At 48.7% G+C, this 18,722-nt stretch overlaps 1 protein-coding gene across 1 annotated transcript; it reads right to left on the bottom strand.

The window, feature by feature from the left end:
- Positions 1–5,274: 5,274 nt before the first annotated feature.
- On the bottom strand, positions 5,275–18,442 carry tmem130 (transmembrane protein 130). The gene is made up of 8 exons (XM_033040553.1): positions 18,292–18,442; positions 16,074–16,397; positions 14,500–14,671; positions 13,837–13,979; positions 12,769–12,853; positions 11,719–11,924; positions 7,846–7,958; positions 5,275–5,575 (listed from the first exon to the last, which is right to left on the bottom strand). The coding sequence occupies exons 1-8, from the start codon at positions 18,341–18,343 to the stop codon at positions 5,330–5,332; spliced, it is 1,341 nt and encodes a 446-aa protein (XP_032896444.1). The 5' UTR covers positions 18,344–18,442; the 3' UTR covers positions 5,275–5,329.
- Between the last annotated feature and the right edge of the window lie 280 nt (positions 18,443–18,722).

Raw genomic sequence — 18,722 nt, 5'->3', positions numbered from 1 at the left:
TTGCAACATCAGTACCAACTCCAGGTAACAAGGCGGTACAGTGGCGCAGTGGTAGAGTTGCTACCTCACAGCGCCAGAGACCCAGGTTTGATCCAGACAATAGTTGCTGTCTGTGCAGAGTTTGTACGTTCTCCCTGTGACCAGGTGGGCTTTCTCCGGGTGATCCGGTTTCCTCCCACATCCCAAAGACATGTAGGTTTGTGGGTTAATTGACTTTGGTAAATTGTCCCTAGTGTGTAGGATAGAACTAGTGAACTGGTGATCACTGGACAGCATGGACTCGGTGGGCCGAAGGGTCTGCTTCCACGCTGTATCTCTAAACTGAAACCGGGTGCTCCGGTTTCCTCCCACACTCCAAAGGGGCACAGGTTTGTAAGTTAATTAGCTTAGTTAAGATTGTAAATTGTCCTTGGTGTGTGGGATAGTGCTAGTGTACGGGTATTCGCTGGTCGGCGCGGACTCGGTAGACCTGTATCCATGCTGTATCTCTAAAGACTAAAGTCCAAGGTCCTCTCCGCCCCTCTTGGCCGGGGTTAAAACTCACCCCAATTATCGTCGAAAGGAAAACGGAACATTCTGGAGCTGGAAGGGTTTTTTTGATCCAATTAGAGATTTGTAAAGGAGTGACCTGACAGGGTAATTTTCCAGAGAAAATCGACCTTTTTGCAGCTGACAATAATACTGTTCTCCCACCTCAGTGATGAATTAGGTGACGAACTGCGATTTAGTGATTAAATGGGATTTATTGCTCAGACTGCACAGTTTAATCACTTGTGTGAGGGAAATGTTGCACCTTTGCACAGCCTGAACTGAATACATTTGCAAAGATGGCTCAGCCAGCAGCGTTGAAGCCCTTCCTCACAGGCTGAGACGTTGCAGTTTACTATTGTGGTCGAGGCGAGTCAATAACATCCGCTTCATTCACAATTTACAATTTTACCAAAGCCAATTAACCTACAAATCTCTGCATCTTAGGAGTGTGGGAGGAAACCAGTGCACCCAAAGCAAACCCACGCGGTCACAGGGAGAACGTGCAAACTCATAAGTTCATAAGTTAATAGGTTGTAGGAGCAGAATGAGGCCATTCGGCCCATCAAGTCTACTCCGCCATTCAATCATGGGTGATCTATCTTTCCTTCTCAACCCCATTCTGCTGCCTTCTCCCCATAACCCCTGACACCCATATTAATCAAGAATCTGTCAATCTCCACCTTAAAAATATACATTGACTTGGCCTCCACAGATTCACCACCCTCTGACTCGAGAAATTCCTCTTCACCTTTTTTAAAGTACATCCTTTGATCCTGAGGCTATGGCCACTGGTCCTAGACTCCCCCACTGGTGGAAACATCCACTCTATCCTGGCCTTTCACCATTTGGTAAGTTTCAATGAGGTCCCCCCTCATCCTTGTAAACTCACTGGTGACTCCTTGATCTGTGGTGCTGTGAGTCAGCAGCTCTACCTGCTGGGCCACTGGTAGAGCTGCTGTGGCCGCGAACATCCTAAAATACGCAGGTCGGCAGGTTCAATTGGCCCCTGGTGTTTAGTTTAGTTTAGAGATACAGCGCGGAAACAGGACCTTCGGCCCCACCGAGTCCGTGCCGACCCACGATCGCCCGTTCATACACTAGTTTAGTTTGGAGATACAGCGCGGAAACAGGACCTTCGGCCCACCGAGTCCACGTCAACCAGGGATCACCCCATACACTAGCACTGTCCTACACACTAGGGACAATTTACAATCTTTAACAAAGCCAATTAACCTACAAACCTGGAGTGTGGGAGGAAACTGGAGCACCCGGAGAGAAAGCCCACGCGGACACAGCGAGAACCTGCAAACTCCACACAGACAGCATCCGTAGTCAGGATCGAAGCTGGGTCACTGGCGCTGTGAGGCAGCGACTCTACCGCGGCGCCACCGTGCTGCCCCTGGTGTGTAGGTGAGTGGTGGAATCCTGGTCGGTAGTTGATTGGAAATGTTGTGGTAGCGTTGGTGTAAATGGTCACGTGGACATGGTTGACTGGAGGACCTGTCTCCGTGCTGAATCTCTCCACGACCAAGTCTTATCCGTACAGAACCCAATAACGTTTGACTTTTCTGCACCGTAGTTCCTGGTTATTTTTAGAGTGTACTTTTTGCATCAAAGGACATTGAGGACGGGAGCTGGATTGATGATATTGAGTACAATGTTATATAGTGGGATTAACAATATAGATGCTGATAAAGTCTCTGGCTGGCTGGATGATTATCAGACTAGACGCAGTGTACTCAGGAGTCTGTGTTAGGAACAAACAAATATCATGGCTACAAAATCAGGACCGAGGCTAAGTATCCTGTCGTGTTATAAATTCGGTTTAGTCTGGTTTAGATTATTTTAGAGATACAGCATGGAAACAGGCCCTTCGGCCCACCGAACCCACGCCGACCATCGATCCCCCATTCACACTGGTTATCAATGTCATCCCACTTTCTCATCCATGTCCTACACACTAGGGACAATTTACTGGGGCGATGAATCCACTGAGAACGAAGGGGGAATTCTGCGAGGGAGCTGCCTGCAGCCGTGTGTGACGGGAGGCCTGGTTTGCTGCCGCCAGCACAAGTTAAAACTGTTCAATTCATTTTTTGTAACTTTCTCGGCACCAGAAACATGGCAACTCTTTGTGTGTATGATGTTACTGCCTGGGTGGCGTCTGCTGTATGATGTTTCTGGCTTGCATGCACAACAAAGCACTTCACTGTACCTGGGGTTATGTGATAACATATCATGAATCATTGACCTGAGACATCACCATCCTTTTTCTCAATAGATGCTGCCTGACCCGCTGAGACACTCCAGCACTTTGTATCTATCTTTGGTATAAACCAGCATCTGGTTTCTCCAGAATATAGTGATTATGTTATCGAACTGGCAACCCAGAGTTCAGTTTAGTTTAAAGATACATCATGGAAACAGGCCCTTCGGCCCAGCGAGTCCATGCTGACCATCGATCACCCATTCACACTTGGTTCTACATTATCCCACTTCCTCATCCACGCCCTACACACCAGTGGCAATTTACAGAGGCCACGACCTCTGGGAGGAGCTGCGGTGTTCCCCGTTTCAGCTGTGCAGCTATCTGTTCTACGACGGGATGTACGCAGGATCGAAGGCTGATTTTTCCAAGATGGTTGAATTCAGTGTTGATGGCGCTAGGCTGTACCACGCCTGTAGAGATCCAAGCCCTTGCTTCAAAATCAATCCTCTGACCTTCGGGAACAAGTGCTGAGCTACATAAAGCAGGGAGGCTGAAGATCAATCTGCTGAAGGTTAGGACACATTTAACAAGGTGTGCAGCCTCGTGTGCTCCTTCCCTCAGGTTCAGAGTGTCCTAGTGCTGACAGGAATGATTCATTGCAAGCAACAATGAGTGTCTCTGTTTGTTTACTGCAGTGACAATGAGATCACTGGACTCAGAACGTTTCAGCAAACTGCAAAACCTGTCCTCGCCATCTCCTGCCGTCTGAGGAAGGTTCCTGACCCGAAACATCCCCATGTTCTCCAGTGATGCTGCCTGACCCGTTGATTTACACCAGCATTCTGTGTCTACCCTCACCATCTCCTCTATTCAGAAAGCAGCTCGAGATCCCGGAATTCCTGGATAGTTCCGAAGATGGGATTCGCCCATGAAAATACTGCTACATAGCGCCAGAGACCCGTGTTTGATCCGAACCTCGGATGCTGTCTGTGTGGAGCTTGCACGTTCTCCCTATGACTGCGTGGGTTTCCTCTGGTCGCTCCAGTTTCCTCCCGCATCCCAAAGACCTGCGGGTTTATAGGTTAGCTGTCTTCTGTAAATTGCCCCTGTTGTGTATTGTGTGGGTGAGAAAGTGGGACAACACACATCTAGTATGAACAGTTAATCGATGGTTGGCGTGGACTCGGTCCACGATAGACTGGGGACAATTTACAGAGGAGCAATTAACCTACATACCCGCACGTCTTTGCAGTGTGGGACGAAACCTGTGCCGTCTTGGGGAGAACGTGCAGACTCCACACAGACAGCGACCGAGGTCAGGATCGAACCCGGGTCTCTGGCGCTGTAAAGCAGCAGCTGTACCGCTGCACCACCTTATGCCCTTAGCTCAAAAAGATCTACCTATCTAAACTTGAAGCGTATGACCCTCAAGAAATACTTGTAGATGTTAAGAAATGCGTTTATTGGATTTGCTAAGTTTTATACATATTTATTTATTTGGTAGAACACAATAATGTAAAAATAACAATGAAAGGTGACATCACGTACGTTCCTCCTGCAAGCAGCCAGCATCCCCAAAGCAGCCAGCATCCACACCATCCTGGCCACGCTCTCATTTCACTCCTACTATTGGGAGGAAGGTACAGAAGGGAGAAGGACTGAGAACCATGACCTCCAGGTTCAAGAACAGCTTCTTCCCAACAACTGCCCGCACCCACACCACCCTGGCCACACTAGTTCTACATTATCCCATTTTCTCATCCACTCCTACACACTAGGGGGCAATTTACAGAGGGCCAATTAACCTACAAACCCGCACGTCTTTGGGATGTGGGAGGAAACCGGAGTACCCGGAGGAACCCACATGATAACTGGGAGAACGTGCAAACTCCACACAGACAGCACCCAAGGGCAGGATAGAACCTGGGATCACTAGCACGGTGAGGCAGCAGCTCTACCAGCGGTGTCACCGATTACCCCCTGGCTTTGAATTTGTACTGGTATAGGCGCTGTGTAAGTAGACGATATTTTTAGTTCTAGTTTAGATACAGTGTGGAAACAGGCCCTTTGGCCCATTGAGTCCCTGCTGACCAATCATCACCCGTACACTAGTTCTATCCTGCACATTTGGGACAATTTACGGAGACCAATTAACCTACAAACCTGCACGTCTTTGGAGTGTGAGAGGAAACAGGAAGCGAAAACTAGAGGAGATAGGTTTAAGGTGAGGGGGAGAGATTTAATAGGAAACTGAGGGGTAACTTTTTCAATCAGCAGGTGGTGGAACGAGATGCTGGAGGAGGTAGTCGAGGCTGATACTACTGCAATGTTTAAGAAACAGTCAGACAGGTACTGTATGTGGGTAGGACAGGTTTCGAAGGATATGGGCCAGATGCAGGCATGTGGGACTAGCCTGGATGGAAATGTTGGCCGGTGTGAGCAAGTTGGGCCGAAGGGCCTGTTTCCACACTGTATGACTCTATGACACACGGAAAAACCCACGCAGTCACAGGGGGAACGTACAATCTCCGTACAGACAGCACCCGTCGCCAGGATTGGACCCGCGACTGGCGCTGTGAGGCAGCAACTCTACCGCTGCGCTACTGAGCAGGTGGCGGGATTGGAACCGGGGTCGGCGGGGTGCAGGTGTTTCCAGGTGCGGTAATCCAGGGGCGGGGGGCCGCTGCAGTGCAGGAGGGAGCGGCCTTCCCTGGTGGTGCGACTGTGGGACTGACGAGCCTGGGACTGGCTGGGGCCGCAGCACAAGGGAAAGATCTCCCCTCGTCCCCACCCTGACGACTTCACCCCGGATGGAGAGAAATCAAAATCCGCCACCTGTGAAAACGCAAGCAGAGCAGGTGTTAGAACAGCTTCAAACAGCGGCACCTCACACTTGAGACTGTAGCGATACAGTGTGGAAACAGGCCCTTCAGCCCACCGAGTCCATGCCGACCAGCCATCACCCCATACACCAGCACTATCATAAGGTCATACGGGACAGAAGTTGAATTAGGCTGTTCGGCCCATCAAGTCTACTATGCCATTCATTCACGACTGATCCATTTCTCCCTCCTAACCCCAATCTGCTGCCTTCTCCCCATAACCTCTGACACCTGTACTAATCAAAAATCTATCCATCTCTGAATCAAAAATATCCACTGACTTGGCCTCGACAGCCTTCTGTGGCAAGGAATTCCACAGATTCACCACCCTCTGAATAAATAAATTTCTCCTCACCTCCTTCCTAAACGAACGTCCTTTAATTCTGAGGCTATGACATCTATCCTACACACTAGGGACAATTTTACAATTTATCAAATCCAATGAACCTACAAACCTGTACGTCTTTGGAGTGTGGAAGGAAACCGGAGCATCCGGAGAACGTGCAAACTCCATACAGACAGCACCCGTAGTGGGGATTGAACCCAGGTCTCTGGCGCTGTAAAGCAGCAACTCTACCGTTTTTCACTGTGCCACCCCGCCTTGTGAAGAAGTATCCTGATCCAGAGATGTTGCCTGACCCGCTGTTACTCCAGCACTTTGTGTCAATTTTATGCCAGTCATCTATTGTGTGGCCAGCACTGCCATCCGGTGGCACATTCAGGAATCTACATGAGGCAGGCATTCATTTATTTTCTCCATTGAATTTAGTTTTAGTTTTAGAGATACAGCGTGGAAACAGGCCCTTCGACCCACCGAGTCCGCACCGACCAAGGATCATCCATTCACACTAGTTCTATCCTAAACACTAGAGACAATTTACAGAAGCCAATTAACCTACAAAATATTACATCAGATAATACTGGACGTAAATACAATCAAGTCAAAATCAAGTTGATAGAGCAAAGGGGAAGGTGTGCAGTTCACCCCCAACACTCCAAAGACATGCAGGTTTGTTGGTCAATTGACCTCTATAAGTTGTTCCTAGTGTGTGGGATAGAACTAATGTACAGGTGACCGCTGGTCAGCATAGACTCGGTGAACCCAAGGGCCTATTTCCACGCTGCATCTTGAAGCAAAACAAAACTACACAAAATCCTATAGCACAGAAACAGGCCCTTCAGCCCCGTGAGTCCGTAGTAGCAATCACTCACTCAGTTACACTCATCTCATTTTATCCTCCACCCAAGATTCTACCACCTACCAACATTCTAGGAACAACTTGCACTGTCCAATAATTATGTTTATTGTTGTCATGTGTACTAATGATAGAGTTAGATAGAGCTCTTAAATATAGCAGAGTCATGTGATATGTGGAGAAAGCAGGAACTGGGTACTGATTGTGGATGATCAGCCATGATCACATTGCATGGCGGTGCTCGCTCGAAGGGCCGAATGGCCTACTCCTGCACCTGTTGTCTATTGGCTATTGTCCTGAGGTACAGTGAAATGCTTTGTTTTGCACGTTATTCCAATTTGATCAGATAATATTACACACAAATACAAAGTCAAACTCAAGTACAACAGGTAGACAAAAGGGGAAGACACAGAGTGCAGAATATAGTTCTCAGCATTGTAGCGCGTCAGTTCCAGGGACAAAGTCCAATGTCCGCAATGGGGTAGAGGTGAATCGGACAGTGCCCTGGCTTATAGGAGGACCGTTCAGTAGCCTGATAACAGAGGGGAAGAAGCTGTTCCTGAGTCTGGTGGTGCGCGTGTTCAAGCTTCTGCATCTTCTGCCAGACGGTAGCGGGGAGAGGAAGAAATGACCAGGGTGGGTCAAGCCTTTGATGGTGTTGGCTGCTTTTCCGAGGCAGCGTGAAGTGTGGATGGAGTCAATGGTGGGGAGTTTGTTCCGTGTGATGAACTGGGTGGGTTACATCCACAACTCTGCGGTTTCTTGCCGTCTCGGGCAGAGCAGCACAGTGGCGCAGCGGTAGAGTTGATGCCTCACCAGCATCAGGGACCCAGGTTCGAACCTGACTACGGGTGCAGTCTGCACTTGTGAGTTTGTACGTTCTCCCCATGAACACTAGGGTGCTCCGATTTCCAGAGTGGAAGAAGCTGTTCCTGAGTCTGGTGGTGCGCGTTCTTCTGCCGGACGGAAGCGAGGGGGAGAGGGAATGATTGGAGTTACTCAGCATGGCCAGCGGGCTTGGACTTACCTCAACCAAGTCCTTCTGGGATCTGCTGCTCCTCATGGTGGTGGACAAGATGATGAGTAGGACGATGGTGAGCAGGGTAACACCGGGGATGATGAACCACACCGGGTGAATGCCTGATGGGGAACAGAGTGGGACAGTCAGCACAGGCGTACAACACAGAGACAGGCCCTTCAGCCCATCGAGTTCATGCCGACCATCAAGCACCCATTTTATTGATTGATTGATTGAAAGATACAGCGTGGAAACAGGCCCTTCGGTCCATCGACCACTCGCCGACCATCGATCACCTGTCCACATTAGTTCCATGTTATCCCATTTTGGAATCTACTCCCTAGTTTGGTTTAGTTTATTATTGTGATATTTAGTTTAGTTTAGTTGGGAGATACAGTGGGGAAACAGACCCTTCGGCCAACCGAATCCACGCCAGCCAGCGATCACCCCATACAATATCACTATCCTACACATGATGGACAATTTAGAATCTTTGCCAAAACCAATTAATCTACGAACCTGTACGTCTTTAGAATGTGGGATGAGACTGGAGCACCCGGAGAACACCCATGTGGTCACGGGGAGAATGTACAAACTCCGTATAGACAACGCTTGTAGCCAGGATCGAACCCGGGTCTCTGGCGCAGGATCATTGTAAACCACTCGATATCTTCCATTCCTTTTAGTCCACACCCTTCTCAATTTAGTGGCTCCTTATCTGATGAGTTCCAATCTCAATTTAGAAATAGGCTCACCGGTTGAGATTCTGCCTTACAGCGCCAGAGACCCTGGTTCGATCCTGACCACGGGCGCTGTCTGTATGGAAATTGTACATTCTCCCCATGACCTCGTGGGTTTTCTCTGGGAGCTCCGGTTTCCTCCCACTCTCCAAAGACGTACAGATTTGTAGGTTAATTGGCTAAGGTAAAAATGGAAACTTGTCCCTAGCATGTAGGATAGTGCCAGTGTACAGGGTAATCGCTGGTCAGTGTGTGGACTTGGTGGGTTGAAGGGTCTGTTTCCGTGCTAAATCGCCGAAGTGCAAAATCAAATGAGTTGTGTAATTCTTAGACTATAGGGCAAAGCTTTAATGAGAGAGAGAGGCAAAGTTTAAAGGAGATGTGCGGATTGAGATGTTTTTACACAGAGGGCGGGGAGTGCCAGGAATACGCAGCCAGGGGTAGTGGTGGAGGCCGATACGATGGTGGCATTTAGAAAGAATTTAGAGAGGGACATGGACATAGAGACATATGTGCAGTCGGAGGAGCTCAAAGAGTGCAGAGAAGATTTACAAGGATGTTGACGTGACTCGTGGGCTTATAGACAATAGGTGTAGGAGTAGGCCATTCGGCCCTTCGAGCCAGCACCACCACCGCTTGAGCTATAGAGAGGGGTTGGGGAGGCTGGGACTTTATTCCGTGGAGCACAGGAGGCTGACGGGTGATCTTATAGAGGTGTACACAATCATGAGAAGAATAGATTGGATGAATGCACAGTCTTTTCCCAGAGTTGGGGAATTAAGAACCAGATTTAAGAATTAAGAGCTAGGTTTAAGGGGAGAAGGGAAAGGTTTATTAGGAACCTGAGGGACAACTTTTTCACTTAGTGGGTGTATGGGTGGGTGTATGGAACGACCTGCCAGAGGGGATAGTTGAGGCAGGTACTATCACGGCATTTCGGACAGGTACATGGACAGGAAAGGTTTAGAGGGACATGGGTCAAACGTGGGCAAATGGGACTAGCTGAAATGGGGCATGTTGGTTGGCATGGGTGAGTTGGGCTAAAGAGGCTGTTTCCGTGCTGTGTGACTCTACTAATTTAACCTGTCTTTGTGTTCAGCATGGACATAGTGGGCCGAAGGGCCTGTTCCTGAGCTGCATTGTTCGATGTCCTATGATGGGGAAGTGGCAAAGCAGAAGTGAAAGCGGCAGAGAGCATCACGTCACACGCGTGACTCAGCAGGTGCTTGCGTGTGGAGAGAGGGCACATGCAGCTGGCAGTGACGTGGCACCTCCACGCGCTTGGCTGCTGACACGGATCAGGTGCCACCGCTCGGCTCACGGGCCCACATGGCACAGGAAGAGGACGTTAGGCCCATCGAGTCCATTCTGGCTCCCAGCCACCCATCCCGCACTAATGCTGCGTTAATCCCATTTGGTTTGGTCTGCCTGTGATGCAGAGGCTCGGTCTAGCCGCTGGGCCACTCTGCATTGAAGAGGGTCTAGCCGCTGGGCCACTCTGCATTGAAGAGGGTCTAGCCTCTGGGCCACTCTGCATTGAAGAGGGTTTTGGATGTGCAGGGAATGGAAGGATTTGGATTATACGCAGGCAGATAAGAGATGGTCTTGTCATCTTGTTCAGCACAGACATTGTGGGCCGAAGGGCCTGTTCCTATCCTGTAAGGTTCTATTCCACTCTCAGCCTCAATAGTTCACTCAGAGGGTGGTGGCTATATGGAACGAGCTGCCAGAGGAGGTATGTGTAGGAAGGAACTGCAGATGCTAGTTTAAACCAAAGATGGACACAAAATGCTTGAGTAACTCAACAGGACAGGCAGCATCTCTGGAGAGAAGGAATGCGTGACATTTCGGGTTGAGACCCTTCTTCAGACTAGTCAGGGGAAAGGGAAACGAGAGATATAGACAGTGAATACTTGCTTGCATATCTTTCATTCATTTGTTCTGCATCTCTCTACATCACTGTCTATATCTCTTGTTTATTGTCTTATCTAAACGAGAGCAACTATTATAATGCAGCAATCCTGCACCAAGATAATCAAAGACTTGCCCCGCCTCAGTCTTTCCTCCTTCTCTCTGCTCCCGTCTGACAGAAGCTTGAACCAGCGCACAACCAGACTCAGAAACAGCTTCTTCCCCTCTGTGATCAGACTTCTGAACGGTCCTTCATTCATATGTACTAAGTGCTGCCCTGCCCAAATCACCACCACACACAGTTATTTCACCTTTATCCACTCCTCGGTGCCATCAGTTCGTAAGGTACAGGAGCATAACCAGGCCATTCGACCCATCGAGTCTGCTCTGCCATTCAATCATGGCTGATCTATCTTTCCCTCTCAACCCCATTCTCCTGCCTTCTCCTCGTAACCTTTGACGCCCTTACTAATCAAAAACCTGTCAATCTCAGCGTTAAAGATACCCAATCACTTGGCCTCCACTGACATCTGAGGCAATGAATTTGCACAGAATTCCCCCGCAACATTCGACTAGCTAATGTATTATAGTCAACAGCAACCGATTATTTAACAAGTAATGTCCACATAACTGCTCTAACACCAAATATTTGAGATACACATTTCATAAGTTTACCTCTGGCCACACCGTCTCCTTGGTGGCTTCCAGCCGCACCTGCTGCCGTCACCAGCGACCCTCACCAGCGACCCTCTCCCGCACTCTGGCTGCCCGCGGGCCACGACTATCGACTACACCGACGCTGGCCTCACCCCCTTGCTGCCAGCAGGCTGGGGCCATCTACTCACCTGGATTCCAGACCCACTTCCGGACCGAGTCTGAAGAAGGGTCTCAACCCGAAAAGTCACCTATCCATGTTCTCCATTAATGCTGCCCGACCCTCTGAGTTACTCCAGCACTTTGCGTCCTTTTGTGTATTAACCAGCATCTGCAGTTTTTTGTTTCTACTGCTTATACAGTGATAATCCCTGACTCTGTTATAGTGGACGATCAGCAATAATGGACACCAGTCTCTGCCCCCCACCCATGGTCCATTATAACGAGGGTTGACTGTGGATTGACGAGCGAGCGTTAGCACTTCCGTTTCTGACACGTAACATCTGACTTATGCAACTCTTACGTCTGTCGGGGAGCGTCTCCGCCAATGGTTCCGCGTCCTACCCTCTGCACTCACCCTTACGCCACGGAGTTATCTTGTAGCAGGTCTGCAGGGAGCTCACCCCGTTCTCAGCCCGTACGTTGAGTGTGTAAGGTTCCGCTTCGCTCATGGGGTATCTCACGTGACAGTCCCGTGACCTCTCCAGTAGCACCGTGTGACATGCGTGACCAACTGCACGGATACAGTTCGCAGAGACTGACCAGCAGATGGTCAGCGGTGGGCTGGAAAAGGATTGCATAGAAGTCCGTAAAACACAGGAGCAGAATTGGGCCGTTTGGCCCATCGAGTCTACTCCGCCGATCAATCATGGCTGATCTATCTTTCCCTCTCCTGCCTTCTCCCCATAACCCCTGCCACCCTTATAAATCAAGATCCTGTCAATCTCCGCTTTAAAAATACCCTTTGACTTGGCCTCCACAGCCATCTGTGGCAATGAATTCCACAGTTTCACCACCCTGTGGCTGAAGAAATTCCTCCTCATCTCCTTTCTAAAGAAGCGTCCACATTAGCCAACAAGTTCAACGTGGCCCCAAAGATCCCAGTCTCCCTCTGGGAGTGCCTGAGGTATATGAAGCCGCCAACACGAGTCAACGATTCTGTGATACGTTATTATCACATGTATCTAGTTACGGTGAAATGCCTTATTTTACATACAACCTGGTAAAATCATACAGCAGCCCTCGCCTAGACAGTACACAAAGACTCACCACGTTTCTGGTGCTGACAAAGTTACAAAAGGTACCTATCTTCTGCCTGTCGCTGTACATGGCTGCTGCCACCCCCCCCCCCCCCCCCCCCCACCACCCCCCGGCTGGGTCCATTAGTTCATGTGATGGGAACAGGATTAGGCCATTCGGCCCATCAAGTTTACTCCACCATTCTATTATAACGGATCTATCTCTCTCTCTCCTAACTCCATTCTCCTGCCTTCTATCCCCATGACACCCGTTCTAATCAAGGTTCCCCCATCATTTTCAGCGCCCCCTCCCCCCCGCTGGGTCCCCCTTCGTTCTCGGCGGCCCGATGGATCGCGGGTAAATCCCTGCCCTCCATTTTGTTTCTCACCTGCCGTTTACATGCAGATGGAAGTCCATGATGTCTTTTGGATGCTCGCCGTCTGCATTCCTCACCTCTATGGCGTTGATCGGATCTGGATTGAAGTAGATGCGAGAATGAGTCATCTCGTTGGGTAAGTCACGCTACAAATTCACATCACTAACCCGCTCCAAACCTTCCAGATTCCCCGGTGTCCTCCCAAGTTCATTGAACCTACAGTCAGGTAGAGAGACACACAGAGTGCTGGAGGATGTCAGAGCGGGTCAGGCAGCATCTCTGGAGGAAATGAATGAGTGACGTTTCTGGCCGGGATCCTTCTTCAGGCTGAAAGTAGAGGGGAGGGAACTGGAGGAAGAGAAAGGCCAGAACAAAGCAGGGCCGGCAACAGATGGCCAAGGAAGGATGGAGCCCACAAAGGTCCATTGTTGGGAACATCTGTGTGGAGTTGATGAGGATCTGGGGAGAATAAAATGGGAGTAAAGTAGGATGGGTTGAGTTTAGAGATACAGTGTGGAATTAGGCCCTACAGCCCACTGTGCCCACGCAGACCAGCGATCACCCGCTCGCACCAGTTCTATGTTGTCCCAATTTCTCATTCACTCCCTACACATTGGGGGCAATTTACAGAAGGCCAATTAATCTACAAACCCGCTCATCTTTGGAGTGTGGGAGGAAATGGGAGCAGCCGGGGAAAACTCACACAGGGAGTCACAGGGAGAATGTACAAACTGCACACGTGATCGCTTCGCCATCTGAACCACAACCTGCCTCCAAACCCAAAGGGCCTCTTTCCATCCTGTGCCTTTCAATCAATTGGCATGGCTTCACATAAGGACTGGGACCCTAGGTTGCAGTTCAGTGCTGGAGTAACTCAGCGGGTCAGGCAGCATCTCTGGAGAACATTGGTAGATTATGTTTTTGGTTGAGACCTTTCTTCGGACTTTTGCCTTCAGATCGCGAGATGAAACATCATCTATCCATGTTCTCCAGAGATGCTGCCTGACCTGCTGAGTTACTCCAGCACTTTGAGTCTTTTTTTTGTAAACCAGCATCTGCAGTTCCTTGAGTCTACATTACCCAGAAGGTTCAACGTGGCTCCAAAAGTCCCACTCTTCCATTGGGAATGGCTGAGGTATACGTAGACTTCAACTTGAGCCTGGTATATCCCTGCCCTCGGGTAGATGTGGAATGCGTAGGAATCATTTGTGATTCTCCTCTCCCTTTACAAAGTCGAAGGATAAAAACATATGCATTAATCTTTCTTTCCTGGGTCTGTCGTGTTAATTTTAGGCAATCAGCATTCGGGTTCGATTAGTCATATCAGTGAGCATAAGACCATTCAGCCCACACGGCTTGTGCTAGCCCTTTGAAAGATCTCACGAGCTTAGTTTAGTTTAATTTACAGATACAGCATGGAAACAGGCTCACCAAGTCTGCGCTGGCCAACAATCACCCATATACTAGTTCTATCCTACACTCTGTGAACAATTTTAAAAAAGCTAATTAACCCACAAATCCGCACGTCTTTGAGATGTGGGAGGAAATCGGAGCATCCGGAGAAAATCCATGCGGTCACAGGGAGAACGTGCAAACTCCGTACAGACAGCACCCATAGTCAGGATCGAACTGGGGTCTCTGGCGCTGTAAGGCAGCAACTCTCCCGCTAGGCCACTGCGCCCCCCACAATTCCCTCCAATTAGCATCCATTAGGCTTCACTCTTTACAGGAACATGCACTTACCCGTCTCCAAAGTGCCAACGGAAGCGGAAGAAAGAGGAGCTGAAGTATCTGCTGGGGTCGTAGAGGATGAATGAGATTTTTGTTGGGGTATTTGTGGCCAGTTCATACCCGATGTTTGTAGAAGTGACACTCCTATTCAGTTGCGTCAGTGACAAGGTTCCTATTACAGAGTCTGTGTGGAAAGAAAATTACACCCAAAATTCAACCGATGCCAACGAGTTATAAAAAATAATTCACCAATAACCTACATCGAATAACTGCACAATTAACTTTTAATGAATACTTAAAACTTAATTGTGTAATTGAGTGATTGGTCAATAAACTTAATAATTAAACAATTAATCAATCAAATAATGAATCACTAATCATATAATTAACTAACTGACCGCCTGATGAATTGATTCATTGATTATTTGAATAGTTGATCATTAAATGACCTTAATAAGACTATAATATTTTTATAATGATAAATCATAATTCAGACAATTAACCATCAAATAAATAGAAATTGCCATTGCATGGCCGATTAATAACGAATAAGTAATCAATTAACAATGAAATAATTAATTAATTGATTGATTGATTGCTTAATCAATAAAGTATTCACCATGATTCCTCGATGATTTACAATTATGACGTGTTGAAAAAACAGGCCAAGCTGTGGATGAGAACTTGGGACAACATAGAACTAGTGTGAATGGTCACCTATCCATTTCCTCCAGAGATGCTGCCTGACCCACTGAGTTACTCCAGCATTTTCTGTCTTTATTTTAATGCCTTTATGCCTTGTGTTTAAAGTTGCCAAAGTCTGTGCTCTGACAAGCAGGCGTATATTCCCCACGGACCAGGCGTTGGGGAATCGTAAGCTCACACAGCAGGCCCTTCAGCCCATCTTGCCTATGCCGGCCAAGATGCCCCATCTACGCTAGTCCCACCTGCCTGTGTTTGGCCCATATCCCTCGAAACATTTCCTATCCAGGTAATATCCAAATGTCTATTAAATGTTGTTATTGCTGTACCTGCCTCAAATATCTCCTCTAGCAGCTGGTTCAATATACACACCACCCTTTGTGTAAAAAAGGTTACCCCTCAGGTTCCTATTAAATCTTTTCCCTCTTACTTTAAACTGTTCCGTGGTTCTAGGTACCCCTTCTCTGGGTAAAAGAGTATGCATTTACCCGTTCTAATTCTCTAATGATCTTATACACCTCTATAAGCTCACCCCACATCCTCCTGTGCTCCAAGGAATAAAGTCCGTAGCCTGCTCAACCTCTCCCTCTAGCTCAGGCCCTCAGATCATGGCAACATCCTTTAAAATCTTCTCTGCACTTTTTTCCCTGCTCCTGTGACTATCTCAATATCCCATATCTCAATATCCACGTGTCTATATCTAAATATTGAGTCTGAAGAAGGGTCTCGACCCGAAACGTCACCCGTTCCTTCTCTCCGGAGATGCTGCCTGTCCCGCTGAGTTACTCCAGCGTTTTGCATCAGTCTAAAGGCCTTTTAGACGCCACTATCGGGTCTGCCTCCACTACCGCCCGTGGCTCAGGCCCTCGAGTCCTGGGTCTCACCTGTAACATGCAGGGTGGTGGCAGTGTGGGCCAGGGGTAGACATCTCAGGCAGTCCACTCTCCTCACCCAGGCGCGGAGTATGTACAGCCCCGGGACGTGGCTGCGGACGATGAGGGAACTGATCAGAGCTCCCCGCCGCCACCGACTCACCACGGACAGTGGCCTCTGCACCTCCCAGTGGAAGGAGAGATAGTCGGTGGGGGGCAGGAAAGCCGCCTCCATCCCAGCTCCGGGCACCAGACTGGCCTCCACTGATCCCCGGGCACCTGTGGTGATGGGACCATTGCTGCTGACAAACAGGTAATAGGGCGAGGACCCCACCGCTGGAATAAAACAATAGAAATAAACAAAAACACAGGGTAAATGACAAATGGCAGAGATTTGTGGAAACAGCCCAGACCATCACGCAAAACCCATCCTCCCTCCCCTTGTGTAGGAAGGAACTGCAGATGCTGGTTAACACCGAAGATAAACACAACGTGCTGGATGGAGTAACTCAGCGGGTCAGGCAGCATCTCTGGAGACGTTTCGGGTTGAGACCTCTTCAATTTTTTCAGACAGAGAGTGGTGAATCTCTGGAATTCTCTGCCACAGAAGGTAGTTGAGGCCAGTTCATTGGCTATATTTAAGAGGGAGTTAGATGTGGCCCTTGTGGCTAAAGATATCAGGGGGTATGGAGAGAAGGCAGGTACAGGATACTGAGTTGGATGATCAGCCATGATCATATTGAATGACGGTGCAGGCTCGAAGGGCCGAATGGCTTACTCCTGCACCTATTTTCTATGTTTCTATGTTTCTATCTGAAGAAGGGTCTCGACCTGAAACATCACTTATTCATGTTCTCTCGGGATGCTGCCTGACCCGCTGAGTTACTCCAGCACTTTGTGTTTATCCTCCCCTGCATTGACTCCATTGTGAACGGCTCGTGTAGTGTCTTTCCGCTGACTCGCTAACACTCAACAGAAACGCTTCTCACTCTAAGGTACACAAAAATGCTGGAGAAACTCAGCGGGTGCAGCAGCATCTATGGAGCGTTCCGAAACGTTGCCTATTTCCTTCGCTCCATAGATGCTGCTGCATCCGCAGAGTTTCTCCAGCATTTTTGTGTACCATCCGCTTCTCGCTCTACCTCGGTTACAGCTACAGTACTTTAACACCGTTAATTTACATCAACTAAACTCAACTTTCAAAGGCATTCGCTACAAAAACACGCAGCTGGAATTAAAATCCATAGCAGAATGCAAAGTCTAGAGATGATCCCTGACCTGCTGAGTTACTCCAGCACTTTGTGTCTTTTTTTTAATGTAAGCCAGCATCTGCAGTACCTTGCATCGGGAAACTTTTAAAACTAGGTTGGTTAACCTCCGATCAGGATTCTTTTAAAACCAAAGCTGATCGCCAGATTGATGGAGAAAACAAGGAACTGCAGATGCTAGTTTACCCCCCCCCCCCCCCAATCACCAAAAAAAAAAAAGACACAGAGTGCCGGGGGAATTCAGCAGGTCAGGCAGCATCTCTGGAGGACATGGATAAGTAATACCTGGGATCGAAACGTCACCTGTCCATGTTCTCCAGAGTTGCTGACTGATACGCTGCGTTACTCCAGCGCCTGATGTATTTTTTTTGTCTCCTTGGCTAAACACAGACAGCCACTTTCTCAGGGGCTCCAGCAATCTGTCTCCATCATTTTGCTTCTGTTTAGATTCCGAACCAATCCGTCAATTTGTGATAAATGGCAGGAGGGTTAAACTTAAAAACAATCAGCAGCTTCCTAAAAGCGTCAACATCTCCGTTTCCCCGGTGTGAATCAGACACATCTTCAATGCTGAAGAAACGAGCAAATGTAAGAAGATAGACACAAAGTGCTGAAGTAACTCAGCAGGTCAGGGCAGCATCTCTGGAGGACGTGGATAGATGACATTTCGTGTTGGGGACCCTACTCCCAATTCCAGTTTGAGGAAGGGTCCCGACCCGAAACGTCACCCATCCTTTTCCTCCAGAGATGCTGCCTGCCCCGCTGAGTTACTCCAGCACCTTGTGTCTTTTTGTTTTGTAAAGCAGCACCTGCAGTTCCTTGTGCCCCCCCAGAGTTTGCACAGATTATAACTCATCCGCCTCCTAATGGAGCCCTTGTTAATAAATAACGCGTGGGGTTACTTTCTCAGCGCCCCGCCTCTCGCTCCCTGTCTCTCTCGCCCTCGCCCTCGCCTCACTCACCTGCGATCGCCGCTGTGTTCATGAGCAGGAGAAGGAGACGTTCGGTAGCCATGGTTTTGTAGACCGAGAGTTTCTAAAGTCGGTTTAAGCTCCCCCCCCGCTCTCTCTCAACGCCAAACCTGCCTGCCGCCGACGCGTCAGTCACCCGTCTCCCAATCCACTCACACAATCCTTGTGCTGGAAGCAAAAGGGGAAGTTTATCCTTTTTCAAAAGACAAGAGTGTTTCATTGTCACATGCACCGATCGGGGAAATTCGTATTTACAGGAGCGGAACTGTGAACACAATAACACACATACTATATAATGATCACACCTACAATAAATCAATAACTACAATGTGCAACAACAAAAAACCTAATGCCCTTATTGCAACCAAAGACAGTCCATACAAGTCACAGTGGCTGGTAGAGCCGATACCTCTCAGCACCAG

Source organism: Amblyraja radiata, chromosome 22, assembly GCF_010909765.2.
Source record: "Amblyraja radiata isolate CabotCenter1 chromosome 22, sAmbRad1.1.pri, whole genome shotgun sequence".
Lineage (NCBI taxonomy): Eukaryota > Metazoa > Chordata > Chondrichthyes > Rajiformes > Rajidae > Amblyraja > Amblyraja radiata.
This window is presented reverse-complemented; position numbering and strand designations above follow the sequence as displayed.

What these genes read in the sequence shown, in the direction of transcription:
- tmem130 (XM_033040553.1), bottom strand. Translation starts at nt 18,343, where the DNA reads ATGGCTACCGAACGTCTCCTTCTCCTGCTCATGAACACAGCGGCGATC. An exon ending in GAACACAGCGGCGATCGCAG is followed by an intron (nt 16,398 to 18,291) that starts GTGAGTGAGGCG and finishes GTTTTATTCCAG; the next exon opens with CGGTGGGGTCCTCGCCCTAT. An exon ending in GATAACTCCGTGGCGTAAGG is followed by an intron (nt 7,959 to 11,718) that starts GTGAGTGCAGAG and finishes GTTCCCCATCAG; the next exon opens with GCATTCACCCGGTGTGGTTC.